The sequence below is a fragment of the Canis lupus genome, chromosome 16 (assembly GCF_011100685.1).
Source record: "Canis lupus familiaris isolate Mischka breed German Shepherd chromosome 16, alternate assembly UU_Cfam_GSD_1.0, whole genome shotgun sequence".
NCBI lineage: Eukaryota > Metazoa > Chordata > Mammalia > Carnivora > Canidae > Canis > Canis lupus.
The window spans coordinates 14,332,423-14,360,232 of NC_049237.1; the positions used below are offsets into that span (position 1 = coordinate 14,332,423).

A 27,810-nucleotide genomic window follows, 5' to 3' on the forward strand; every position below is an offset into this window, starting at 1 on the left:
GACAGGAGGCCCTGGACCAGCTTCTTGGTCCTGGCAGGTGCTCAGGAGGGCGGGCTGTGCCAGGGAGCACACAGGGGACCCAAGCGTGGGGCGAAGATCTAGGACACGGCAGTCGAGCGTGCATAGTATCTAGGGCTCCACTCTCCTATCAGCTGTAACCCGAGGCAGCTTTCCAGGCCAGACCTCCCTGTGGGCACTCCCTGCAGCCCCGCCCCCAGGATCCCGAGCCCTGAGGTGTGCTGTGGGACCGGAGCGCAGGGTGGGTGGGGAACCCAGCCAGGTCAGCGAGATAGCCTTTGGTCACTTCGCTGGCACCTGTAGTGAGCGAAGCTCCCTGGGCCTCAGGAGACCCCATACCTCAGCAGGTCCTCCCGCCAGAGATCCCAGGCTGCCTCACATCCAGGCACACCAACGAGGCTGAAAACAGGGCCCAGAGGCAGCAGTGAAACAGGCAGAAAGGTCTCCAGACCCTCTGATCATCAGCCCCCGGGGTCATTCTCTAAAGTGGAAGCAGATGGAAGACTCTCCAGTCTGCATGGCCCCCATGTCCCAAAGGGTTTCCATACGTGCGGCCTGGGCTGCGAGGCAGCTCCCCAGGCTGCCTCCCCTGGACGGGCACTGCCCCAGGAGGCCCTGCACCCCACAGGCGCACTCAGGGAGGCACAGGCTTCCCGGGGTAAAGGGGCCCCTGAGGCTCAAACAAAACAAAGGACAATTTTGGAATCTCAAAAGACAACTTTATCCAGAGAAGAACTTTTCGAACAGAACAGTTAGGTGGCAGTTATTAAAATACACTCTTTGCCCAGTGCTTCCAAATGAGACACCATCAACTGGGGAAATGCTGGCTGGGGCCTGAGCCAGCCCCACAGGTCCGCACCTCCACCCCCAGCTGCTCCGCAGAGACCTCCCAAGTTGGAGTCGTCACAGCCCCCCAGCACGGGGGAGCAGATTGGGTCTGTACATTCCGGGGGGTCCCTTGGGCAGGCTGTTTTAGGGGCCAGCACAGTGCCCAGGGTGAAAGGCCAGCCAGCAGGTAAACCTGTAGGGTGGGGGTCCTCAGAAGCCGCGAAGGTCCCACTTTCTGGTCTAAGGTATTCAAGGCCTGGCCCTCTCTGAGGGCAGCAGGACCTCCTGGGTAGGCCAAGAACCAGCATGCTCACGGAAGGACCTCCCAGGATGGGACCATATGCTAGCACCCCAGCAGGGGCTTCTGTGGGTACCAGGTCCCAAGGGCCTGTCATGAGCTCACGTCCTCAGGACGCACTGCAGAAACGTGGCAGTGCAGTCTGAGGGAGTGGGCAGGTCTCGGGGCCGGGGCTGGGACTGGCGCTGCTGGGGGGCTCTCAGCAGTGCTCCTGTGGGGGCCAGACCGGGCATGGGGCACTGGGAGTTCTAGGGATGGCTGGCATCTGGTCTTGCTAAGGCACGCAGGCCCCGGGCGGCCGCTAAGACAATCCTGTTGCCAGCGATGAGTGAACATAGGTCAAGAGAGATGTACACAGTACTGTGACCCGGAGGTCAGAGCCGAGCTGCACGTCTGGGCCGATGCCCCCCACTCCACACCCCTCAGGCATCTCTGTGCAGCCTGCAGGTGGGTGCCCTTAGCAGGGGCCAGGAGAGCATCAGCATCCGTGCAGCCTGTCTCCCCCGGCCCTGCCATCAGGGCTCAGCTGGGCTTAATGCAGGGTTAATAGTCAGTGCACGAACACAAGTGCAAGGTGGACGGAGACCCGAGGCTGGCTCCGACCTCCCTGGGGACCTCGCACAGCTCGGGGGCCCACGGGTCTTCCCAGGGGTCAGAAATGAGCCCTTCAGCATTGGTGTGAGTCACTCAGAGTTTATGGTTTCATCTGGCCGGAGAATACAGCTTTGGGACCCTCGAACAACCTTTCCAGAGATCGGCAGACATGTGAATGTGAATGTTTTCCCCCAGCCCGCCCCCGGCCCTCAGGTCCTGCCAGGAGCCCCACAGTGAAAGCAAGATCTGTCCCCATGAGGGTCTTCCCACGCCGGCTCTGCTGCAAACGGCCAGGGCATCGGACACAGGGGCCTCCGCGGGCTGCTGTCACATGATGGCACAGCACGAGTTCTGTTTCCGGGCCTAGACAGAGACAATCTGGAGCTGGAGAGGCGGAGGCGGCTGGCAAGACCACTGCGGCACCCATGGCGGGGGAGGGGGAGGAGGCAGGGGCTGCGGCCTGGGCTGGGAATGCTGGGAGCAGCCCAGGCGGCCAGGAGTCTAACGGCCGGGAGTCTAACGTGGCGCCAGCCTGTTCCCCAGGGCGACCCAACCCCATGCCTGGAGGTCATACTTAGGATGTCTTCCCTCTCTCACTCTGGGTTCACAGATGCCCCCTAATCCCACTGGCCATTGCCCTCCCAGGCTCACAGGAATGCCAAGGTGTGTGAACAGCCCTGCCACTGTCCACTCCAGCCAACCACTCTGTCAGAGGGAAACAAGAGGCGGAAGGGCCTCTCTGGGAAGACTGGAGGCCTCCTGAGCAGGCAGCAGGAATGGGGCGAAGCCCTGGGCATAGGAGAGCAGCCCGGAGCAGGGTGGAATGAATTCTGCCCACCGCAGCTTCCACAGTGCCCAAGGGACCCTCCACTACTGCTGGATCTGGGCCACCCCCTCTGCTCTCCCCACACGTCACTGAACGTCCTGACAGCTCCCCCAGGGCATAGCTCCCGCGGACAGCCAGCACTCACTGTCTTATAGAAGGCTTTAGACTGTGTTCCCAGCACTTCGGATTTGGACACCAGGTCATCTAGCTTCTCCCCTCGCTCCAGCAAAGACTCCATGGTGTTGTGCTGGACAAAGGCATAAAGAAAGAACACTCTGTTGGTCATGAAGCAAGTGGCCACGAGCCCTGCAGCTCGTGGAAAAGCGCTTCTCCTTTGGGCTCTTCCCCCACGCAAACTTCGGGGGCGTCCCAGGTGGAACAGGACCCTGTGACCGTCCTGGGGAACTGCCATCAGATTCACACAATGCTATAGGAGAGGTCGCTTACACCCACATTTACACACATGTATACCTACTGCGCCCCACACCCTGCAGGGGCCCGTGTTCCAAGGTCAGCATTCAGGGAGCGCCCGCACCCACAGGCCTGTCCTTGGGGTGAAGGGATGAGGCACTCCCAGCAGCCCTAAGTCCTGATGCCATCGGGAAGTGGCTGGCTCGCTTCCAGCATGGATGGCCATTGCTGGAGCAGCCACAAGGCCCTCAGAGGCCTCACTGGAGCAGGTATCTAGGTACATAAACATGACCTGACCCAGAACGAGGAAATAAGTGAACGCGTCCTTTCTACACAGAGCTCAACAACTCAGGTTCCCAGCACAAGCAACCGAGGGTAAGACGTGACTGGGAAGAAAGGCAGCACAACCAGTAATCCCATTTCTGCAGGCACACTGAGCCAGGGAGGACGATACCCCCAACACGCGCAGTCAGAGAGGAATGACACAGCGGACACACCGCAGCTCTGCACAGCCCAGGGGTTCCCATAGCCACAGCTCCTCGAGAACACGCAGAGAAGCCCATGCAAAGACCTGGAGACACCCAAAGACTCTCACAGCTCATTCTCAGTCCTAAGCCCCAAAACTACATCATTAGAGCTCGATGCCTGCAGCCCCCCCACCAGTTTCTATGTAATGTGCTTCCTGGTGCCACCCAGGCTGGCATCCGACCCTGGGACACAGTGCTGAGCATGAGGACCAAGCCTGAGTCAGCAGGAGTTTCACGTCGAGCAGGGTTTTTCCGGGCACCTTTGTGGAGCTATCTACCCACTTAAGGTTCATTAGCTGCTGGGCACTGGCATCCCACACATCCACCATCGCACCAGGAACAGGGTGGGTAGGGACAAGCTCTTGGTCCTGAGGGCTCATATGCCTGGCAGTCAGGGAGTCATGGGTGCTGGCTAAGACCATGCAGGGGCGTCCAGGAGGCCTGTTCCTGGGGCACTTGCACGGGAGCCAAGCAGGAAAGGAAGAGGCCACGAGACCCTGAGGCTGTGCCAGGGAGTGTGCACTGGACCCCACAGCTTTCCTGAGGGCTACTGATGGACGGTAAGCAGAAGAGCCACAGAGGGGTGGCTACGGTGCAGACACACTGGGCAAATGTGAAAAGACGGCTCCAAGTGAAAGGGGGGTGGGGGGAGAAAGGAAGTGGGGGGGAGGGAGAGAGGTGGGGGAGGGGAGGGACGGAAGCTAAAGCAGCAGCTACAGACCAGCAGAGTGCTCAGGTACGACAGGGGGCTCCCACTCTCCTCAGGCCTGAGGACCCTAGGTCTGTGTTTAGTGAGTAGGGGCGGCTTCTCCCGCCCCCACAGCCCACACCCTGTGAGGGAGGCAGCAGGAATGGCAGGGAAGCAGAGCCACGGATCAGAAACCATCACGACTGGTAACCGCCCAGAACAGGGAGAGATCAGGGGCCACAACAAGGTCTCGGCTGAGGCCCTTGGGCAACAGGTGTTGAACTCAGATGGGTGCAAGCAGCACAGACCTGGAGGCGTCTAGGTGGTCTGGCTCTGAGGCCTCGGACACTCAGGAAGAGGTGGGCACCACCCCTCTCAGCCTAGCGCTGGCATGAGGGCTCCCCCAAGCCCAGACTGTGTGCCCAGTGGCTGGCTGAGATTTCCACCCCCACTCCTGGCTCTAGGATGCGCTCGCCCCTGCTCCTGCTCACCAGAATGATTTTGGTCTCGTCCAGCTCAGCCTGCACTTTAGTCATGGGGTCAGCTTCTCGGGGGTTCTAGGAAAGAGCCAAAAGTAACATCAGGAGGAGAGTGACCACCTGGAGACAAAGCTCAAACCAAACAAACCGGACATGTGGCCACGTTCACAGACCACAGGCTGCTCAAACACATGGCAGAGAAGGGAAAGCCCATCACGGAGCTCGGTTCCAGGTCTTACGTGCATCCCTGCATGTTTCACAGCGACACCGACACTAAGGCTGCCAGGAAGTTCCCCCACAGCCATGACCTCCAGGGCTGCTGGCTTTGCTGTACCACACAGCCTCTCCTGGAGGCTTCTGTACACCCTACCTGGTATCGACTCAGGTGGCCATCTAGGGCGGTGTAGTGGATGCTGGCAGGGGACCCGATAGGCCACTCTATCCTGTCCACCTGCTTGGAGAATTCGTCTAGAACCTGCAGGACAAAGGGACACATCAGTATCCGCGAGACCTGAAGAACACCTTGCTCAAGAGAGGCAGTCAGGGCCATGGGTGGAGGGAAGAGGAGGATGGCTCATGGCCAGGGGCAAATCTAAGTTCAAGTATTTAAAATCTATGGAAATTGGGACGCCTGGATGGCTCAGCAGTTGAGCATCTGCCTTTGGCTCAGGCCCTGATCCTGGGATCCAGGACTGAGTCCCACATTGGGCTCCTTGTGGGGAGCCTGCTTCTCCTTCAGCCTATGTTCTCTGTGACTCTCTCTCTCTCTCTCTTTCTCTCATGAATAAATAAAATCTTTAAAAAAATAAAAATAAAAAATAAAATCTCTGGAAATTAAGCACCAAGTATATCTAAACTGAAATGAACCTTGTCTGGAAAATAAAAGTATCAAAATTTTAAGCTACATATTTCCCCTTTTATTAGGTCACATGATTCTAGAAAAGAAAGTACTGGCCCTCTCATTTCCCAGAACAATTCTTCAAAAATGGAGCAAGATTTTTTGGATTTAAGCAACCAGCAGATTTCATGTGCTTATGGGTGTCAGTGCTTGGGGGCAGCAGGGGCCAGCATCCTCGAGGGGTTTATGACAAGCACCCCTCAAAGAACTGAAGAGCATGGAGGCACTAAGCCCCGTGCTGGTGCTGGTGCCGGCCCCATGTGGGGGACAGGAACACCCGGGGTGTGCAGGGATGACCTGACGGAGGGTGGTCGCCACAAGACAGAGCACAGCGTTGGCTGTGGCTCGGAGGGCAGAAGCAGAACAGTGGCCAGAGCAGCAGCCAGGGCTGAAAGTGCAGCCACAGGTGACCCGAGGGCCTGTCCCAGACACAAGCAGGATGAGGGGCAGAAATCAGAGCCAGTGAAGGAAATGGGGAAGGGATCCCAGACCGTCTCCTGGTTTAGGGCAAGAAAAAAACTGAAAATAGGTTGATTTTAGACACACTAATACACTACTCCCTCCCTTATACCTCGCGCTCTGCCCACACCTGTCCATCCAAGGCCCGCTTGGCCACAGCGCAAACTCACCTTCTCCAGCAAGGTAAAGGCCACCCGGGATGGATATTCGCTGTCAGCAATGACCACTCCTGCCAGACTGTCGTTTCGCACATAGACGTGGCACAGGTATTCTAAGGAGAGGATAGACACGCGGAAGGGGAAGTGAGAGTTTTGGCCATTTCACCCTGATCATCAAAGTGTCACAATGCTGAGCTCTTGCCCTGTGGGTCAGCGAGACTCACACAGGACAGCACGGGAGGGAGTGCTGCCACCAGCACGGCCCAACAACCGCTTCAGACAAGTCAATGCCCAGAGACCCTGTGTGCAAAGCCAGGGTGTAAAGGAGCCCCAGGGGTGCAGGAAACCTCCCAGGGGATGCAATTCCAGGCACATTTCCCAGTTAGATCCTGGAGCCCCAGCAAGGCTCAGCTCTGTCTAGGGGGTTGCACCTCTGATGCTCTGGCCTGTTCTCGAGCCAAGGAGACCCCAGACGAGTACAAAATGAGAGTGGCCTGGCCTCGCATCAGGAAATCGGGACATCAGGTTTCCTTCTTACAGCAATCCTGGCCCGTCCCCTGCTGTGGTGGGCTGGGGAGGTGAGGGAGGGAGAGAACAAGGAAAAAGAGAGGAGAGAAGGTCCATCTGCAAACAAATGTTCTCCAGCATTGCTGTGTGAAAGTCACTGAGTTATCTAAAGGCAGAGAGTGTATGAGTGCTTCTGAAAAACAGTCACCATTCCTGCTATGAATTTTTGTCCCTTTCAAAATAATCCAGACAGGATACAGCTAATCGTTCCCTCATGGAAAAAAGAACCTAAGGATTACACCTAACAAATAAGAACCTTCTTGTTCGGACAACACTCACGCAGAAGAGCCTGATGCTAAAGCTGGAGAAACGGGGAGATGGAGAGACCGCGAGCTCATGTCAGACTAGGGCAGCGATGGACAAAAGCAGGGCCACCGCTGCCCTCTGGACTCTGTCTACGATCCCAAGCAAGCAAGGCTCAAGCGTGCAGCCCAAGCACACACACTCCCCACAACCAGAGAAGCTGGCTCAGAGCCGCAGACACGGCCAGATCTGCCAGCATTCACAGTCCAATGTCACCTCTGGGGTGTGGGCAGGACAGGGAAGCTGTGTAGGGGACCCCAACCGGGGCCTGACGGGCATCTGCATAGACACACTGCCTCCAGGGCCCATGCAGGCTATCCCAGGGAGCTTGCCATGAGCTGTCTGTGAGCCACAGCTGTCCTTCTTGACCTGTCCGTGTCACACAGGCTTCGCACGGGAAACCTGAATCATGAAAACGTGAACATATCGGTCAAGAAGAAAACAGAGTTTTTTGATTCCTGGTGAAAAACCTGCGGAGCCCAGGATGCAGTGTTACGTCAGCAGGGCTGGCTGGGAATCCTTGTTTGTGATGCGTACAACCCTGGAGGGAAAGCAAATTCAGGAAGGCCACTCCCTGCTGCACAAGAGCCAGACCCCAATCTGAAGAGAGTCTAAGCTTTGGGGTAGAAGCTTAATCAGGCCGCTGAAACATCAGCACCAGGCAAGGAAGCATGCGTGACCAGAACAGAGAGAACGCAGAGGCAACAAGCCAGCAGAGTGGGGTCCTGGCAGTCGTGGGCGGGGCAGTGTGTACATGGAGAGCCACAGGTGTCCGGGCAGACGGGGGCTGCATGTGCACGAGGCGGCAGGTCCTCTTACCTTGTTCTTTGACAGAAGCTCTGCTGCCTTTCGCTGAGCGCTCCACAATCAGCTGACTCGTGAAGGTCATGAACTCCTGAACACTAAAAACATAACACATATTACCTATTCCTGTCACCCTGTCCCCAGCACAATGGAAGGTGACCTCTGAGCATAGACACCAAGGGGCCACTGCTTCTTGGGCTCATTCCTTTCCCTCTCAACCTTAGTGACAAATGACAGACACTGTTTTGTTACAGATCCTCACGGCCATTCAAACTACACCTGCTCACTACCTCGTTCACCAGGGCAACACACTTCCAGACCCGCGGGGACTTCCTACAGGATTGACTCAAGAGAACACTGAGGGCAGAGCAGGATTTAGGAAGCAGGAGCAGCAGAGCTGGCCTGTGCACGCCACACGCTGCCACGTGACCCATGTCCACCGAGAACACAGCTACAGCACAGAACATGCATGGCCTGGGGCGTGCTGTCTCATCCAGGGCGTCTGGAAGGGAGACGCTTGGCCAAGAAGGAAGTGATTTGTACAAAGGCCAAGAGGGAAGAGGGCACTCATGGGTGCAACAGAGAGATGAGGCTAGAACGGGACAGTCACAGGTGATGGCAGTGGAGCCCAAGGAACAGGGGCTAACATGACTCTCTGAGGGTCCCTCTGACCAGTGTACGAGGGGCCACACAGAAGAGGGAGGACCTCTGGCCACAGACCCATGACCTCCAATCCCGGTACTGACTGCCCCGTGCCTCCCCCACAGCCGCATACGGTCTGTGCGTACCACAGTCCGCACCATACCTGGTGCTCAGTACCGAGGGTGTAGTGTGATCACAATCATCCCATAGGGAACAAGGCTCCAAACAAGGAAGTCTTTGCAATAAAACCAGGCAGAGACACAGCCCGACTCCACGTAGACACGGGAGGACTTACATTCATCGTGAGAGTCAGCGCGAGAAAAGCAGGGGACCCGTGTGAAGGTTTTGTAGCTCGAGGTGGGCAGAGGGGTAGCTCGAGGCCAGAGGTCGCGGGGCCACCACCTGCGGCTCTATGAGGTGCGCTGGGGAGGGCTCCAGCGCACCGTGTTGTGTGAATCCTCAAACACACAGGGTACCCTACGCCAGAGACGCAGAAGTCCCACCCTGGAACCTCTGAGCACCCTGGGTGCACACGGCCAGGTGGGCAGCAGCCGTCCCACCGCAGAAGAGCAGGGAGCGGGACACGGGGCAGAGGCTGTGCTAGGAACCAAAGCATCAAGACGTCGCACCCGGAATGACCCAAAAGCAGCAGAACGTTTCCACGCGGCCGCCACGGAACTGTTCTAGGTCCCGCCTGCACAAGGCTCCCGAGCGACCAGCAGCAGTGGACGCGGCGCCAGACGGCGGCGGCCCGGGGCCCGGCTCGCACTACACGGGCCTTCTGCTCCTGGCCCTTCCACGGCTCCGGACTCGCTCCTTCTTGCAGTCACGGTGGCCAGGAAGCCCTACACACCCCAGCTTCTCTCCAGACCCTCCGCGCACACCCTCCGGCGCCATCAAACCTCAACCAGGAGAAAGCATGGCATTTGGGTTCGAGCGCTGGCCGGCTGCGCGTCATTCCTGCGGCCTCGGTGACTGCATCACAGCTGATGCCGGTCCCCCAGGGCGACAGGCGCTGCCTCCAGGGCGGCCACACGAGGCTGCGGAGCTACCGTCGCTACAGAAGGCCGCCTACGGCTCACCGCGGCGGGACGGAACCGGCCGCTCCTCAAAGTCCCCTTGAAACGTCACCACGACGGCAACTGACAAAACGTGTTCCCCCACGGCGGGAACCTTTCCCCCGTGGGCGCAGGCGTCCCCGCAGGTGCGTCTACACACCGAGCAGGAACCCCCCCCCCCGCCCCGCCCTCCTCCGCAGCGCCCAGCGCCCTCGAGCCCCCGCCCCAGGCCCCGCCCCCCAGGGGCCCCAGACCCCCAGGCCCCGCCCCAAGCCCCCTGACCTCCAGGCCCCGCCCCAAGCCCCCCGACTCCCAGGCCCCGCCCCCGGGCCCCGCCCCCCGCCCCAGTCGCGGCCTCGCCCCCGGCCCGCTCACCTGGACCTCTGGAAGAAGCTGAAGGAGGACACGTCGTACGCGGCTTTGAGCAGCACCGCCTTGGGTTCGCCTTTGTACAGGACGCTGAGGCTGTACAGTTTCATGGCGCCGCGCCCTCGGGCCGCGGGCCCGGCTCGCAGGCAGCAGCGCGGCCGCCGCCCCCGGGGACCACCGCAGGCTGCTGACGGGTCGGACGCCGGCTTCCCCTACTGGCTCGGGGTCCACTTCCGGTTCCGGCCAGGGGCCGCCGCCCGAGCCCCACGGAGGGTTTTCGTGCCCCGGATGCAGAGAGGACCGGCCGGAAACACGCAGGCGGTGGGGGCGGGGGCGGGGGCGGGGGCGGGGATGAGGGCAGAGGCAGCGCAGCGCATGCGCATAAGCCGGCCCCGCCCCTCTGGTCTGTCCAAGGCTCCGTCCTCTCCCTCCTGCTGCATCCCGGGTCCTCCCAGGCCTCCCCCTTCCCTCCTCCCTCCTGGGGTGTCCCGTCCACTGCAGGACTTCCCCCTCCCTCCTGCTGTATCCCATCCCCTCCCACGTGTCCCCCGCGTCCTGAGCCCTCTGGGGACTCCCCCCTCCCACTTGGGGTGTCCTGAGTCCTCCCGTTTTCAAGCTCTCCCTCCCTCCCAGACTGTCCTGAGCCCTCCCGGGCAGCTTCGGGGAACACACCCGGAGCAGCACCCACACGCTCAGAAAGGAGCTTTGATTGAGTGGGGGGAGTGACTGCCTTCCTGTGTTTTGTAAATCAAATCTCCTTTAACGCAAAGCGCAGGAAATTCTTCTTCTGGAGGCTCCTGCAGCATGTGAAGCTGTATTGTAGTCCTCGCCAGCTCATCCTCCTGTAGGAGCAGCCCCTGTCTGCACAGGACCCCTCAGCACGAGCCTGCGGGGTCGGGGCTCCCTGGGCCTGCCCACCAGCTGTCTAGGCACTGACGAAAGAGGCAAAGTGCTGACTTCAACGGTAGCAGAGACACATCGCCTCCAAGGGCAGAGCATCCGCCCCTCACTTGGGGAGCAGCTTGGCTGGTGGACGGGGACTCAGAAGGCCTCCTTTGCCTTGAGATGTTGAAATAATGCTTTGCCGATGGGTGGGGATGAAGGAGGCACAGTTGCATAAGAACTGCATCTTGCCTGTTTCTTGCTTATTAAATGGTAGGATGTAATCTGCCCCCACGGGACACATAAAGGACCTTAGTCTTTGGCAGTTGGCACTAAGCTGACACGTTCGCTATGCTAGAATCAGCCAGAGCTGAGACGATGGGAAGAGCCAACAGCATCAGTCTACACCTAATCAGGGTTTCTCAGCTTTAGCACTATTAATAGTTTGGTTGGATACTGCGGGCTTGTCCCAACAGTTGGGAGCCGTCCCAGGCACTGTAGGCAGCATCTCAGGCCTCATACCCAAGTAGCACCCCATGCCATCTGGGAACCAAGAGTGTCTGCAGACGTTTGCAAAGGTGCCCTGGGGAGCAATGGTTTATAGAAAAATGTTTGTATGTCTAAAGGAGGGGTCCTGGCACCTGCCCCCTCACTCAGCACCTCCCTCACCAGCCCCCTTCCCTGGGTATTTTCAAGTGCAGAGTGTGAAGAGGGCTCTTCCACATGCCCCTGTTTGGGTGTGAAACATCAAGAACAGACACCGGCCAAGGCCAGACCTGTGACCCATGATAGGGCCATAGCATCAGGCGAGGCAGGAGCCCGTGATGCTGTGCTAACACCATTGTCCTATAGGGGGCGGGTGAGCCCACTGCTGATGGAAATCCCTGGAGCCCCTTTTCCTTTGCCACTGAAAGTTCTTCAAAGGGACCAGGAGGACAGTTCTTGCTTGGAATCGATTTAAGTGTATTCACAAGTCACATACTAGTGGATGTCTTACAGTTGGTCGTATACCAAGCACTTTCCACGTGCTTGGTATTCATTCAGCGCCTCACAGAACAGAGAGGTTTCATCATCACCTTACAGACACAGAAACGGATTCAGATCAAGGAAATTGGTAGAATGGCGAGACACATGTCAACACCACACCTGGCACCACCCAGCTCCCCTCCCAGAGGCTCTCTGCCCTCCTCTCTGGCCCAGCCCTGCCTCCACCGCTCCAGCTATGTGGGTACAAACTCCCCAATCTCAGCATCCAGCTTCCATTCCACCACTTGACTTGGATTCAGTCCCAGCATGACCAGAAGCCCCCAAAGCATAAAGGTGAACAAAGCACTAACCTCTCTGTCTCTCTTTTTTCATCTGTAAAGCTGGAGATATAACCCTTTCCATCGATGTGATGCTGGGAATGGTAAGACACTATATTCCAAAGTCTAGTCTTGGTAGATCCTTAACAAGTAAAAACCATGATGATTCCTGTATTGTTATCATTTACGACAAAAAAGAAGAGATGGTCATGGGTTAAAGGCATCCTGCATCCTGCTGGGAGCAGAAATCTGACACGCTGAAACCTGAGTGAGTTCTACAGAGTGGGGAATACTATTGTATCTTATCATTTCCTGATTTTGATCCTTGTGCTGTGGTTATGCAAGAGAATTCTTGGCTTGGGGGTACTACACACCAGTACTTAGGGGGTAGAGAGACAGCACATCTTCACCTCACCTTTGCAGGATTCGGAGGTATATATGAAGGGTAAAGTGAAGGGGTCGGGGTGAAGGTATCCAGGAATGCTTTGTACTGTGCTACAAGTCTAAAATGATGGGGATGGGGAGCCCAGGTGGCTCCGTCAGTGAAGTGTCTGCCTTCAGCCCTGGTCATGATCTCAGGGTCCTGAGATTGAGCCCCAGATCGGGCTCCCTGCTCAGTGGGGAGTCTGCTTCTCCCTCTCCCTCTGTCCCTCCACCCTGCTCATGCTCTTTCTCTCAAATAAATAAATAAATAAATAAATAAATAAATAAATAAATAATATTTTTTAAAAGATTTTATTTATTTATTAGAGAGAGAGAGAGAGAGAGAGACAGGCAGAGGGAGAAGCAGGCTCCACCCAGGGAACCTGACGCAGAACTCGATCCCGGGTCTCCAGGATCACACCCTGGGCCAAAGGCGGTGCTAAACTGCTGAGCCACCTGGGCCACCCAATAAATAAAATATTTTTTTTAAATGATGGGAATAGAAAAGATTATCAGAAGGGAGCGCTGATGTTATGCATGCAGCTCCAGTGGTAGTCGGGGTGGCAAAGCTGTCTGAAGTCCAGACTCTCCCTTGTGCACTTGCGCCCTAGAGGAAGAGCTTCCCTGGAGACAGGACTGGAGCCATGCTGCCCACAGCATGTGGTCCAGGCTCATATTCACCCCTGCTGGGCAGGCGGGTGCCCACATACCTTCAAAGCCCTCTCAGCTCACGAAGGGACCCATTTTAGCTGCACAGTGGGACCCCCGTAGAGCTGGATCAAAGCCAGCTGAGGGGCACGCTGGGGGTTCCTGGGGGACCTGGCCACACAGTGGCCTTGGCTTCTCATCTGGTCAGCCAGGGCCAGGGCAGCAGGGCTGTTTTCAGGGTAAATGTATGGTGAGTCTCTGCAGCCTACACAGGAACAGGGGCCCTGAAAGGAACCACAGATGCCCTCAGGCCTCCTAGAATTCCAGGGCGTGTCACTCCTAAGTGTGCAGGCTAGACATGTCCACCACTACAAGGTGGCAGCGTCTGAGAGCCAGCAGATGCAAGAAGCCCATTGTGACTCTCGTTTTATTCTCCAAAGTGGGAGATTAAACCCCCACATGAAAGGTGCCCTCTTGGTAGCAGGAGGAAGACATGCTTTTTTTTTTTTTTTAAGATTTATTTATTTATTTATGATAGAGAGAGAGAGGCAGAGACACAGGAGGAGGGAGAAGCAGGCTCCATGCTGGGAGCCCGATGCAGGACTCGATCCCGGGACTCCAGGATCACACCCTGGGCCAAAGGCAGGCGCCAAACCGCTGAGCCACCCAGGGATCCCCTGCTTTTTTTTTTTTTTAAGATTTTATTTATTCATGAGAGACAGAGAGGCAGAGACACAGACAGAGGGAGAAGTAGGCTCCCCGAGGGGAGTCCCATGTGGGACTCGATCCCAGGAACCCGGGACCAGGAACCCGGGGTCACGACCTGAGCCAGAGGCAGACACTCAACCACTGAGCCACCCAGGTGGCCCAGGAGGAAGACATTCTAATCACCAGGGATGAATGAGGCCTAGCAAAATTGGTACAAACAAGCCTCACCTTGCAGTTACTTCCAGCATGTCCCCTCCATAGCCCCAGCCCCTCTATCTTGTGGGTCCTTCACTGTTTTTTTGTTTTGTTTTGTTTTGTTTTGTTTTGTTTTGTTTTGTCATAAGAGTGTTTGCTATTGATTTTTCCTGTTCTGGTTTCCTCTCTGGGTCTTCATTCTCTTTAGAAGGCTCCTGTGTACCTGCAAAAACTGTAATAAAACTTGTTTGCAAAAAAACACACAAAAAACAAAAAACTTGTATGCTTTTCTCCTGTTTAAGGCATTTTGGGTCTTAGATGCAGCTGAAGACCCAAAGAGGGCAGAGAATTTGTCTTCCTGCCCACTGGCCTAGGGAGCACAGACTTGATGCCGTCCAGCCCCGGCCCCTAGGAACACTGCTCACTACCACAGGCCTTCCAGCAGATTGCCCAGGCTGGCAGCCAAGAGGGAACAGATGTCAGAGCAAGAGGGAAGAGGGTACACTATGAGGAGCTCCCCCTCCCCCTGAGCCCCCATCCCTGGACTGAGCTCCCCTTCCCCCTGAGACCCCCATCCCCGGCTGAGCTCCCCTCCCCCTGAGCCTCCTCCCCCTAAGCCGCCCCTCCCCCTGACGTGACCAGCGGCCCACGAGGTGACCAGCAGCCCGCGATGTGACCAACGGCCCACAAGGTGACCAGCAGCCCACGACGTGACCAATGGCCCACAAGATGACCAGCGGCCCGTGACGTGACCAGCAGCCCGCGACATGACCACCGGCCCACGAGGTGACCAGCGGCCTGCGAGGTGACCAGCGGCCCACGACATGACCAGTGGCCCATGACGTGACCAGCAGCCTGCGAGGTGACCAGCGGCCCATGACGTGACCAGCGGCCTGCCCCTGTGCTGGCAAACCTGAATCGCAAGACTTGCTGGAGGAGGGAAGTCCTGTGGTACAGAAGATGTAGGGAAGGGCCTGCTTGTCCTGCCCGGTGTCCAGAAGTTACCCTGACACCAGCCGAAAGTGAACTGGCATCGGAGTTTGTTAGCAAGACTGACCTGGGGCAGAAGGAAGGCCAGCACAGGGAGAGGAGAGGGAAACAAAGCAGTCTTATTAGAGGAGGGGCCCCAGGCAGTCCAGGGTGTGGGCCCGGTGGCTGTAGCATTTGAGGACGGGCCTGGATTATATCATAATTAGCCAACTAAGCACTGTCCTCTCTCAAGAAGTATTCAAGATGCCTGCAAGGGGTAGGAAACCACAACATTATTCCTGTTCTGGGGACATGGGTCAGATAAGGACACATGGCTGCTTTCTGCAGAAGAGCAAGGAGGAGAACACACTTAACCCATCCTCTGCCGGGATGGCATCACTGCAAACCCACCACTAGGTGCATGGGCCAGGGTGGCCCCTGGGGGGGTCTCCTTGGGGTCTCCCTGGGGACTCTCTGTCAGGACCTCAGGACGTCAAAGGTCCATCCACCTGCCTCTTGTGTCTAGTTTCCTGCCGAACACGTGGACAGACAGATGTGGCAGAGGGGGAAGAGCCACTTCTACGTTCAGATAACGCGGTACAGACAGCAAAGAAAGGGCATCGAAAGGGGCCGCTCCCGGTCCTGCGCATGGACAGACAGATGTGGCAGAAGGGGAAGAGCCACTTCTACGTTCAGACGACACGGTACAGACAGCAAAGAAAGGGCATCGAAAGGGGCTGCTCCCTGTCCTGCGCACCACAAAGGACAACATCCAAGCAAAAGGGGACTGCTGCCTGCACCCCAAGTCATGGCATCTCCAGTGGCTGGGAGCCTGGTCTAGACAGAAGCTACCCCAAGGGCCAAGAGCACATCTCAGAACTGGAAACTGTAGGAAAGCTTCCTGACTGCCTCTCAGGCAGCCTGGGAAGAGAGTGGGAGGTGGCCTCTGAGCAGGTTGCTAATCTGGCTTCCGTTCCCCAGGAAGCACAAAGTTATTCGTCAGGCTCAGGTTAGCTGCAGTTCCAGCCTTGACTTCATAGCCCGTGACTACACCTGCGAGTGACTAGAGCCAAGCTGCTCCCTTACTTTTAATTTTTTTTTTTTTTTTTATTATGATAGTCTCACAGAGAGAGAGGCAGAGACACAGGCAGAGGGAGAAGCAGGCTCCATGCACTGGGAGCCCGACGTGGGATTCGATCCCGGGTCTCCAGGATCGCGCCCTGGGCCAAAGGCAGGCGCCAAACCGCTGCGCCACCCAGGGATCCCAAGCTGCTCCCTTACAACAGAAAAATCAAACGGTAGGGGATGAACCATGTGTCACCAGCATTACATGTCAGTGGGGAAACAATCACCTACCCCACAGATACTAGTCTCACTAATATCTGCATACCTCACTACCTCACAGCATACATAAAAACAAGTTCCAGAAGGATCAAAGTGCTAAATATTAAAAGAAAGAAAGAGAAATAAATAAATAATAAATAAATAAGTAAATAAGTAAATAAATAAATAAATAAATAAATAAATATTGGAAGGAAATGTGGGAAAATATTTTTCCAGTTTTGGGTGGGAAATGCCTTTCTTAACAAGACATGAACCTTGGAACAAGAAAGCCAAGACTGAAATTCATGAGAAGGAACCACTTCTGTGTGATGAAGACACCAGCGATCAAGTCTGAGCATAGGATGGACCGCAGGAAACATCACGGCAGATTCAATCAAGGGTTAGTAGGTATTAGAGATGGAATATGAGAGCCCGTTACACAAAAGGAGACGTGAAAGACGGTCCAGTGACAGAGTGAAACCCAGGCCTCAGTGTTAAAATAAAGAGTGTAAACAAATCATCCTTAGAGAAAAAAATGCAAATAGCCAGCGAACAGACAAAGAGGACCCAGGGCTTTGTGGTTAAATGACAACGAGACAACAGATCAGGAAAAGATTATCAAGATTTATAATCTCAAGGGTGGGCCAGCGTGGAGGCAAACTCCTAAGGTTGGTGGGAGGATTAATGAAATGCGAGAGCCTTTTGAGGGAGCACTATAATCTCATCTGCCCGGATGTAAAATGTGCAGAGCGTTTGATCTAGCAGTCCAGCCTCTAGGAATCTTCTGGAAGACACATGTGCATGTTTTGACTGGTAAAACACAAAGCCCCACGATGGGGGAAGAGTGGAACTGCCCAGATGACCACGAATAGAAAGTTGGTTTAAAATGGGACAGCACGTCGTTGGTCTGGAGAGTCTCGCTGGCCACTCCTCCTCGCTCCCCCTGCTGGACCTCTAGACGTCTCCTGTCTCCTGGGTGGCCTGGTCCTGACCCTGCCGGGCCCCATTCCCACGCTCCCCCTGACAGCAGCCACCGGCCACTGGAGTGCTCGCGGTGTGCCAGTCCTGAGCCGCTCTGCGAGGATGAAGCACACCAGGCTTCAGAGGCTGAGGCCAGAAGCACCGGTTGAGATGGTCCTTGGTCTCCCAGTTTGTTCCTGGTGGGTGAGCTCTGGCACCTGGCCTCCCGCTCGGTTCCCAGGGTCCCGTCACTGTGAGCATGACTGGGCATGCACGCGTCCTGAGCTGGGGACCCTGTCCGGGCCCACTGTCCCGGCTCAGGTAGGCAGGGAAGGCGGCCACAGAGCTTACGGGGGGTCCCAGCCTGTGGCAGGGCTGGTGGGCAAGCTGCCTGCCCCCTCTCCTCTGGATTCTGCACGCGCAGGAGCCTCTGCTCCTTAGGACGTGGGCCTGGAAGACCCTGTGACCCTGCCCTGGGAACTGGACAGGTGGCAAAGTCCACAGTGACAGGGCGATTGGGCCGTTGCTATGGTGATGGGGATGGAGGCGTTTGCCATCAGCCCCGGTTTTCTGCATGGCAGCTCTAATGACAGGATGGTCAGCCCTGCAGAGGCCGGAGGCCTGAGGCCCTGCTCTCGGTTGCCATGGCAGCGCGGGCCCTCTCGGGGAACACAGAAGGCCCCGTGGGGGGACTCCCCACTCCACACCTGGTCAAAGCAGGAAGTGCTGGGTGGCGCAGAAGCTGGGGAAGGCTGGTTGGGGTGTGAGAGGGATGTGGTCCCCTAAAGCCTAGTTGCTCAAGAGTTGTCCCTGGCCCCAGGAGGAGAGCGGACCCTTTCTGCTGAGTGTGTCTGGAGGACACCGTGCCACCGCAGCCCAGCGTCACCTGGAGGGACGGCTGACTGGCGCTGGCCAGTCCTGGCCTCCAGCGATGGCCACACGGGCCTGGGTGGGGAAGGGTCCCGGCTGTGTCCCCGGAGAGAAGCCCGGCCAGCTTGCTGGTCAACGATGAAAAGGAGGAAACTCTACGCCTGAAGCTCGAGCCAGAAACCGGCTGGAAGGTGGACCATACCCTCCCTTCAGATCCTTCCTTGGCTGGCGGACACCTTGGGGGACTTCTGCTTCAGAAGCTGTCCAGAAACACTGAGGGGTTCCAGCTCACACGAGCTGCCCACCACACACATGCTGGATGACAGAGCCAGGATGGACGTCACCAAGAAGGAAAAGGTAATGCACAACCTGGAGGGTCTATTCAAGCACTCGTTGTGTGGAGGCACCTGGGTGGCTCAGTCAGTTAAGCATCTGCTTTCGCCTCAGATCATGATCCCAGGGTCCTGGGATCAAGCCCCATTTTGGACTCCCTGCTCATTTGGGAGTCTGCTTCTCCAGGAGGGGTGCTGGTTGTGGCTCATTGGGCACAGACCAGCCTTGGTTCCCTGGCCCCTGAGGGAAGGCCTAATGGGGAGGGAGCCCAGGGCAGTGGCTCTGTCTGGTCAGAAGGCCCCCTCTTCCCAGCAGGCCAGGCCCTCTCCGGCTGCTTCAGGCTCCAGCCCCGTGACTGGGCAATTAGGCTGCCAGGAGGTCTGGCAAGTGGCTTTCACTGGCCGGGGGTCTGGGGAATTTAGAGCCCCGGCTGGAGGGGGGATTTGGGGCCTGGGGTCTCAGTGGGCAGAGCCAGCTGCCAGGCTGGGAGGCAGCACCCAGCAGGTATTGTGATGGGCCCTGGACAGCTTCATAGGATTCACTCCAGGAGGAGCACGGTTGCTCCTGGTGAGGAGCAGAGAACAGTTACTTTTTCCAAAACAGAGAGAAATCCAGACGTCCTTTCAGGCCGCCCTGTGCCCAGGCAGTGAGCAAGGAGACAGGGCTGGGGCCAGGGCAGGGGGAGCATGCCTGCAGCCCCAGGCCAGTCATCAGGGCAGGACAGGGATCCAGTCCCTTTGGCACAGTCTCCTCCTCACATGTCTTCACTTCTTCTGTGACTTGACGAGGTCAGCACAAACACGAGCTGGTTCTGCTCCCAGCAGAGCTGATGATGTGAGGAGAAAAACAAGCAGCCTGAGCCAGGGTGCCTGGAGCCGCAGGCAGCAAGACAGGCCGAGTCCCCAAGCGAGTCCTATAACTACTGGCGTGGCAGGAGTTTGGATGAGAAATGCTGCCCAAAGGGGCCCCGGGAGGCTACTGGGGAGCAGAAGGGTGACTAGGTGACAGTGAGAGTGAGGGCCCGGGGAGCCCGTTCTCAGACTCTGGGGCTGGTCCTTGCTCCTGCCCATCTGCACCAGGGGACACAATGCCCCCCAACCGAGGGGTGCTGGTCCAGTCCCCGAGGCAGGGCCGGCTCCAGAGCCCCAGGCTGAGAGCAGAGGGGGGAAGCCCCGCCTCTGGCATACACTTGAAAGGAGCACCAAAAACATCAGTGATCAAGGTCGATAATAATTTCTGAAGAATCAAAATTAATGCAAAAGAGTGTGGAGAAGAAAATCTCAAAAGCTTAACAAGAGGCAGCATGAGTGTCTCCATTTCTGCACTTGTCCCAGCCTTGTGCCCCCTGTTCTGTAGGGTCAGTGAGCTGGGGCCCTGGCCAGTGTGCAGGGAGGCAGGGGGCAGCCTGGCTGAGCATAAGTCCCCCATCCCATCTGGAGGGCTGCAGTGGCTTCAGGAGCTGAGGTTTGGCTGCCAGGCCTGTCTTGCTCCAGCCCTGCGCTCCCGGGAAGTGCTACCGCCCCCCCCCCCCCCCCAAGCCAGCACTGGCCCTGGAGCAGTGAGCAGTATGTCCCTCACAGCGGCTGCGTCCACCTCAGGCTCCTGGGAGGAGGGAATGGAGGCACCAGCGCTGCTCTTCCTCTGCATGCAAGCAGCCCTCTGGTCGGTGTTGAGCCTTCCACGCTTACGGCTGTCACCCCTCCAGAGTCTGCGTGAGCCTGTGGGCTCTGCTATCCTTCAGTGGCTTCTGCACGTGTATGCCAGCCCCTTGCACAGCTTCTAGAGCTCACTGGGGGCAGGGCTGTGCCTCTGGCTGCCCCTTGGACCCCATCATAGCATGTGCATTCCTGTGGTGTGGAGCTCTGGCTCTTGATGGCCACCCCTCCTGCATGACCTGAAGGTGGGGACCTGGGAACCCTGTCGGAAGCCCCAGCATGTGGTTCTCCCTCCGCCTCCGGGTGGGTCCCACCCGCTCCATGAGCAGCCAGTGGGCAGGAAGGAGGGAGCTCCACAGTGCTTTCCAGGAAGAAGGCTGGTGGGTGGCGCTCCCTCATCGTAGCTCACCGAGGGGTTTCAACAGCAGATGTTTGCTTCTCTCGGATCTGGGGATGCAAGCCCCAGGTTGAGACACCAGCAGGCTCGGGTTCTGGCGAGGGCCTCTTCCTGGCTCGTGGGTGGCCGCCTTCCCGCTGTGTCCTCACCTGGCAGAGACAGAGAGCGCAGGTGTCCCCTTGCGTGGGACCCTTCTGTAGCCTGTAGAATGGAGCATCCTGAAGTCAGGCCCTCCGGCTGCCAGGGCACAAGCCCCGACCAGGTCTGCTCCTGCTCCTGTGGTGGCAGGACCAGGCCAGAGGCCCAGGCCTCCTTCCCCGCCCTTCTGCAGAGCTGCCCCGAAGCCACCGCATGGCAGGACAGAGCAGGGCTGTGCTGCTGCAGGAGGCCCCCAGGGCAGGTCCGGGGCCCCCGCACTGGGGTGGGCTGCAGCTTTTCTGGGGATGCTGGAGGGTGTTGCTTCGACCGAGACGAAGTCCTGGCCTGCGCCCTCCTTGCACCTTCATCTCCCCTTCCCTTCTCACGGGGCCGTGCTGGGTCTTGCTGGCACTCAAAGCAGGATGCCACTCCGTCTTGTTTCTCTGTCTGCCTTTGTCTGTCTCTGTCTGCCTTTGTTTCTCTGTCTCTTTCTGTCTCTCTCTGTCTCTTTGCCTCTGTGTCCCTGGCTGGGGAGGGGATATCATCAGACCCTAAGCCTGCCCCAGGCCTGTCCCCCTCCTCGGGGGCTGGCCCACCCCTGCCCAGATCCCTCCCAGGTGGCCCCTCACCTCCTGCCCTCTGTTGTCCTCAGCTTCTGGGGGCCTCAGGGTGACTTCTCGGTGTCCGGCAAGGCCCTGGCTGTCTGACCCATGGCCACCTCCCCTCACGCTCTGTGTACTCAATTCCTTTATTTTTCTACATGGATGGCCCTTTTCTGGGTGAACTGGCCACCCCACTGTTTAGATGCGCCACTTGACCAGGACCTGCTTTTCTGGTTCTCTTTGCTCCGGGTAGGCTGTCTGTCTGTGTAGCCAGTTTCCCATGGGTTCGCCTGCCTCACCTTTCCAGGGCCTCGGTGGTCAGGCCTCGTGAAAACCACCGTCAGGGTTTCTCCGCGGGGAGAGGAAAGCTGTTTGCCTCCCCGGTTCAGATCTTTTCTCCCCCTTTGGTGAAATGTTCTCGGTTTACCTCTCTGGGTACCTCTCTGGGGCCTGGGCTCCCCTTGCTGCCCCAGTCAAGGTCCTGGCCCGGGTTTTCCTGTGACCACAAGAAAGGTCACCCACCCACCCAGACTCCTCCTTGTCCAGCCATTGGTGCCAGAAAGTCCCGACTGCCAAGGACAGGGCAGGGGTTGGTGTACTCGGGTCCTGAGCAGGGTCCCTGCAGGGCCACAGTGGGTGCGGGTGCTGGGCTGGGCACTGTGTGGGGGGCCACCAGCCTTGGAACCCAGAGCCCAGCTGCACACCGACACCAAGGGAAGGGGCTTTGGGTTAGGGCCCAGAAGGCGACAGAGGGGCCGAAGGAGTGCAGTGAGCTAGAGTCCTGAGGCAGGAAGGGGGATGGGAGGGCCCCTGCACCTGGGTGGCCAGTGCTCCCTGGACCCCCTCCCTGCGCCCCCCTGAAGTCCTCCCAGCCCTCCTATCAAGCAGCATCCCCTTGTGATGCACATGCCCTGCTCTGCGTGCAGGGCTGCCCCACACCAGGCTGCACCTGCCCAGCCAGGGGGGCTCCGTGTCATGGTGGTGCCCTCCAACCTGCGTGCAGCCCCAGACATGGGGAAGAGCCCCAGCGATGGGTCCTGGCCCCCAGGTCTCTGTGAAGGACAGTCTGTGGGGAGCCTCTGCCTCTGACTGGGGCCCTGTGTACAGAGGCCGAGCGGATTGCTGAGGTAATGCCGGGTAACTTTTGGAGGCTTGGCTGCAAGCGACCATTCGTTCTGAAGTGGTGGGTCCAGAGGTGGCCCTGCCTGGCCTGCAGAAAAGGGGAGAGCATCGCGTGTCAGGTGGGATGGGCATGGAGACTTGTCAGAGGCGTGGGCAGAGCTAAATCAGCCTGGGACTCTCGGGGACACGGGGGCTCCTGGCACTGCCCTCTAAGGAGGGAGGGGCCTGTCTGTCCTGCCTCACTGCCGCCCTATGCAGACAGGTCAACTGCCGCCCAGACAGGTTGCCCACTGCCCAGATAGGTTGCCCACTGCCCAGACAGGTCACCCATTGCCCAGACAGGTCACCTGCTGCCCAGATAGGTCACCCGCTGCCCAGACAGGTCTCCCACTGCCTACATAGGTCACCCACTGCCCAGACAGCTCAGCCACTGCCCAGAGGCTCAGCTGTCACCCAGACAGCTCACCTGCTGCCTTGAGGGTCCCCCAAAACAGAGCTGGGTTTCCAAGCTTCCTGCCTGTGAGGCCCCGCAGACCCTGCTGTGCTCCAGGGGAGGAGAATAAACCCCCCTTGCTCCCCCAAAAGTAGAACTGAGCTGGGCACCCCAGGATGAAGGATCCGTCCCCACCTGCAATGACTGCTTCCTCTGGGTCCTGCCCTTCTGCTGCGGCACCCCCCCCAGGCTTCAGTCTCACACCTGCCCCCTCCCTGCCCGCTCCCAGTGGGGTGGCCTTCCCCAGCCCTAAAGTTCCCTAAAGGGCCCCCAGCAGGCCTCCTTGGGGGACTCACAGGCCTCAGCAGGGTAGGAGTCTCGTGCCACATAACCCTGCACCTACCTCCCCAGAGAAGCTGTGCTTCCTCTCCACAGAGACGCAAGTCCAAAACTGTCCTGCAAGTATCCAGATGAGGGAAGGAATGGGTGCCACTGCATGCCATGGGCTTTCCCAGAGGACACAGGATCCGCACCCGCATCCTGTGCCCCTGCCCATGGACATCATGTGCCCATGGATGCGCTCCAGTCAAACCCACCCACGAGGCTCCCTTTGCCCTGTGGAGGGCCCAGAGCTGCACCGCTGCGGCTGGTGGGCCTCGGGCCCCACCCAGAGCACGTGTGGAGGTGGCATGTCCACAGGAGCATTGGCCTGCTCCCCCCGCTTCTGGACGTGCAGCCCCCAGCTTGGTGCCCCCGAGCATACTCTGAAAACCAGGAACGCATAAAGTCATAAATAAGTCCAATAAAAGTGAATGATGGCTGGCTGTGACCATAGCGCCGAGAGGCCCGCTAGTGGGCAGGGATTTCAGCTGATTACGAAGAAACACCGGATCTTCCGTGTTTCATCAAGAGACACCGTGATGACACAGACACACACACACTACAGCACAATCTCAACCCCCGACTGAAGCATTGCCTGTTAATTACGCAGAAACTACACTAACATTGTGAGCAAACCTCCGCGGGTGGGGTGCTGGGTTCCCAATAACTGGGCTTTCAGTTCTGCCCCGGGGCGAGTGTACTGAGGTCCACGAGCCCCTGCCTCCTGGATCCAGCCTGGCTTGTGGGGGAGGCCCTGTGGCCTCTGCACCTGGGGCCTCTGCCCCTGCTCCCTCACAGTCCCAGCTCACACATTGTGGGGGCAGCAGGCCGGGGGGGCAGCAGGCACCCCAAGCCACCGCCAGACCTCAGGCATTGAGGAGTGTGCTTGGGGGAGCATCGCCAACACCTGGCCCCCGCAGTCCCAGGGCTCGCACAGTTAGATGGATTGCTTCCCAGGGAGGGTGGCTAGGGTGGCTGCCTGGGTTTCCCTGAAACCCCTGGACGCGGTAGGGTCCGAGAACCGATGGCGGGCTTTGGAAACGGCCTCTGGGGCTGCAGCTGGGCATCAGCCTCATCCCGCAGAGGCTCAGACAAACTTGATCTTTTTAGGAAACAGGTGTAATGACACTGTCACGACACTATCCGGGAGTCAGGAGGCTCGCCCCGGGCCTGCAGCGAATGCACACAGCGTCTTCCCACAGCTGCCAGCGTCTGCCTGGCTCCCTCTGACCCCTGCTCCAGACCTGGGCCCTGCCCCCGGGAAGGTTTCCTCGTATTCCTCTCAGCACTTGTCAGCTCAGGCTCTCGCTCTGCCCGGGTCTCCTGGATCTCCAGGGAGTGCTCAGGGGGTGCCGGGGTCTGTGCTGTGTGCCCACAGGCTGGGACAAGAACCCATGACCCGGCCAAGTCCGAACACGTCCCAAGTGCCAGGGAGGGTGCCGTGGGGCCATCACTGGGTGACCTGACCCTGAACTCAATGCTCCCCCGTGCCTGCCTTGGCCTCTTACGCCTCCCGTCTGTCTCTGTCTCCGCAGAGTGCCTTGTGTTCAAGCTCCTACTAACCTGGGGCCCCTTCTCCACGCCATACCTCCCAGGCCCTGCCAGCTGGAGCCCACTGCCCTGTCCATGCCTCTGGCCATCTCTCTGCATCCTGGTCATCACGGCCACCCTCCCCCGAGGGAGGTGAGCTCTTGGCCTCAGGGTAGACAGACTAGCCGCTCTGAGTCCAGCTGCTGCCATTCGGCCTCCTTGGACTCCCCTGCTTACAACCAGAGAGAGACCTCCGTCTCCGGAGGCCCAGCTAGACCTATCCCTCCCCTGTGGCCCTTGGCCTTCCGGGTCTTCTGGAAGGGACCTGGGGTCTTGCTGGGGCCATGCACCTGCTGGGGAGCCACGGAACATACTGCCTGGCCCAGCAGGCTGCCCGGGACACTAGAACGGGCCACCTCAGGGGTCAGAAGGCTGGCACTGGGGACAGACCAAGGGTCCTGTTCTGGGCACACCCATCCCAATCTATGTCTGTCCTCCGGGCAGCCTGGTGTGGACACTGAGCAGTCGCCTCTCCTTCCTTCCACACCTGCCCACAGGCCTCCTTCTGCTCTGGGACAAGGGCGACTGCCCCGTGAAGGCCAGCCTTACTGTGCCCTCCTAGGGTCCCAGGGCCCCAAGCACTCTCTCTGACTCCCTGTCCTCACCCCTTCACACAGCTCCGCTGGCTGTACCCCCACGTGCACCTCTCTCACTGCTTGCAGAGTGGGTCACGTGAGAGCAGATGCAGAAGCACGTCTGCCTGCATAGACCCTTCTGCTGCTCTCTGTGGAGCCAGACTCTCCAGCCTCACAGCCGCACACCCACAGCCCCTCGCTGGCCGCCCCAGTCTCAGTGCCCTTCCCTGCACCCTGTGCCCAGCTAGAGCTAGAGCCATTGTGTGTGCTGTGCTGGGAGTTCCTTCCATGTCATCATCACCGGGTTGTCTGTGTGGAGCAGGTTCGGGAGAAGCCAGAGGACAGAAAGGAATACAGAGGGAGCCCCCTGGGAGGCCAGCGTCCCTCATCTCCTCGTGTCCAGGGTCTCCAGGGCCTCACAGCTCCTAATACTGTGAGCTATTTTCTCAGGTAGTTGTGTTAGTCTGTGCATCTCAAAGATGCCTCTGGGTGCTGAGGGCGGGAGATTCTAGGGGGCCCGGAGTGTTGTCAGGATCAATGTGTGGGGTGATGGTGCCAGATGCTCGTATTAGGGTTTGGGAGAAACGGTCCGCTTTAGGGATTCCAAGCAGAAAGGTTCTGCTACAGGGAATTGGGTGCATAAAGGAGCAAAGCCAGGGGCCACTGGGCCACTCCCGCAATTCCATCCCAGGGCAAGGGAGCCTCTGTCGCCATGTCTTTGCCTCGTGCTCTCACACACATGAAGCTGGGTCACAGGTCCAGGCAGTGCAAATAGTTACATCTGTCAAAGCTGGAGGGTCAAGTGCCAGTCCTTTCAAGTATCTCAGCAGTGTGGGCTGTGGTCATCACCAGTCCCACAGAGCAGTGGCTGCAAGGGAACCTGGGAAATGTGGTTCGAGGCTCCAGCCCTCGTGTCCCCTGGAGCCGGAGATTGGGACAGGTGCTGAATGCAGGCAGAGAAGCGAGTCCAGCAGGAAGACATCTGTCGGCCCCCAAAGGAGGCTGTCGAGGAGATAGGTGGTGCTGCGGTTTGGGGCTCAGGGAAAGGTCACGACTGGGGTCACTGCCTCATGGATGAGCCGTGGAATTGGTCAGAGCCTAGGGAGTGGCCTTGGATGGAGAAGAGCACAGTGTCTGGGACTGCAGGGTCAGAGCCGCCCCCTCCCCGAACTATGGCATCCCTGCCCAGCCCCCCAATAGGCTGCTGGAGTGCTTCCTAGGGCTGGTGTGCGGTGGGGCGTGGTGGGTCCTCCGTGAGTGTGTTCGTGTGAACGAATGAATCCACTGCCCTGGGAATGCCACGGCTGACACAGGAGCCATCCCCGTGGCCTCTCAGGGTATTCATGCGAGAGGGCAAGCTGGACACATAGGCAGCTCCAGAATTCCCGTGTTCCACCTGTGTAGGAAAGCATTTTGACGCAATTATGACGAGATGTTCATTGTTGTTGTCGGGGGACAGGTTCACTATCCTCCCTCCCTTCCTGGCTGGTTGAAATGTAAAGTTCCCTCTAAGAAAGAGTTTTTATTTATTTATTTTTAAGATTTTATTATTTAGAGACAGAGAGAGAGGCAGAGGGAGAAGCAGGCTCCGTGTAGGGAGCCTGTTGTGGGACTCCATCCCAGGACCCCAGGGTCACGCCTTGGGCTGAAGGCAGATGCTTAATCACTGAGCCACCCAGGGATCCCTCAGAAAGTTTCTAAAAGCACCATAAAGGAAGGCAAATGAAAACGAAGCTGTATCTGGTGGAGATCTCTGCGTGGGCCTGTGGGCTCCACATGGAAGTAGCAGCAGGACTGGTGTTTCCCACATGGTGGCCCCGGTGAGGCCTGGGTCCCACCCCCCAGCAGGGCCTGGGCCTCAGTGACGTCAGCCCCGCTGGTAGACACTTAGGAAAGGGGTGCAGAGATGTGCGGGCCTCTGCTCCCTGGGCTCTGACTCAGGGACATGGTTGTGAGCCTCCGCTCCTGCCTTGGGCCTGCAGGTTCCTCTGCCCCCATCACTCGGTCTACGCGTCCCGTCTGGCCACCTGCAGGATCCTTTACACAGAATTCACTACCCAGCGGGGGATGGAGTCCAGCGCACCAGCGGGTCCCGGGACCGGGTGTCCTCTCTCCGCTGCTCCCCCAAGGGGGCCTCGTCCACACTCAGTGTCTGCGTGCACCATGTGCCACCGTGGCTGTGGGGAGGGGACAGTCCCTCGCGTCTGTTTCTGGTCAGGTTCCCCCAGTGTAGAGGCTGAGAGCAGGCTCCTGGGGAGAGTGGCTTGCTGAGGGAGTGCTCGCTGCAGAGCCTGCGTGGCAGTGGGGGGTGCACAGAGCAAGAGAGGGGCCAGCCCTCGACCCCCTGACCTCCAGGGAGCTCCGCAGAGAGGGCA

General features: G+C 58.4%; 2 protein-coding genes across 4 annotated transcripts in view; one reads left to right on the top strand and one right to left on the bottom strand.

The window, feature by feature from the left end:
- Positions 1–715: 715 nt before the first annotated feature.
- YKT6 (YKT6 v-SNARE homolog) lies at positions 716–10,127 on the bottom strand. 2 transcript variants are annotated; one of them, XM_038559564.1, is made up of 7 exons: positions 9,934–10,127; positions 7,874–7,956; positions 6,197–6,297; positions 5,040–5,144; positions 4,682–4,747; positions 2,710–2,811; positions 716–2,101 (listed from the first exon to the last, which is right to left on the bottom strand). In XM_038559564.1, exons 1-7 carry the CDS (start codon positions 10,035–10,037, stop codon positions 2,066–2,068), a joined length of 597 nt encoding a protein of 198 aa, XP_038415492.1. In that variant the 5' UTR covers positions 10,038–10,127; the 3' UTR covers positions 716–2,065. The 2 variants fall into 2 exon arrangements, with proteins under 2 accessions (XP_038415492.1, XP_038415493.1); XM_038559565.1 differs by lacking the exon at positions 9,934–10,127 and adding an exon at positions 9,403–9,548.
- A 7,081-nt stretch (positions 10,128–17,208) lies between these two features.
- The window catches only part of GCK (glucokinase), a 43,075-nt gene continuing 32,473 nt past the window's right edge, over positions 17,209–27,810 (top strand). The window contains exons 1-2 of one of the 2 annotated variants that reach the window (XM_038559568.1): positions 17,209–17,539; positions 18,160–18,566. In XM_038559568.1, the coding sequence (XP_038415496.1) occupies positions 18,522–18,566 (45 nt within the window). In that variant the 5' untranslated portion in view covers positions 17,209–17,539; positions 18,160–18,521. Of the gene's footprint in view, positions 17,540–17,983; positions 18,567–27,810 lie in introns of those variants that run through there. The other variant, XM_038559567.1, reaches the window with a different exon arrangement.

Excerpts from the sequence above, each read along its gene's own strand:
- YKT6 (XM_038559564.1), bottom strand. The coding sequence starts at position 10,037 with ATGAAACTGTACAGCCTCAGCGTCCTGTACAAAGGCGAACCCAAGGCG. Across the intron at positions 4,748-5,039 it reads GCCACCTGAGTCGATACCAG|AACCCCCGAGAAGCTGACCC; the intron begins GTAGGGTGTACA and ends GCTCTTTCCTAG. Across the intron at positions 2,812-4,681 it reads ACGAGACCAAAATCATTCTG|CACAACACCATGGAGTCTTT; the intron begins GTGAGCAGGAGC and ends GCCTTTGTCCAG.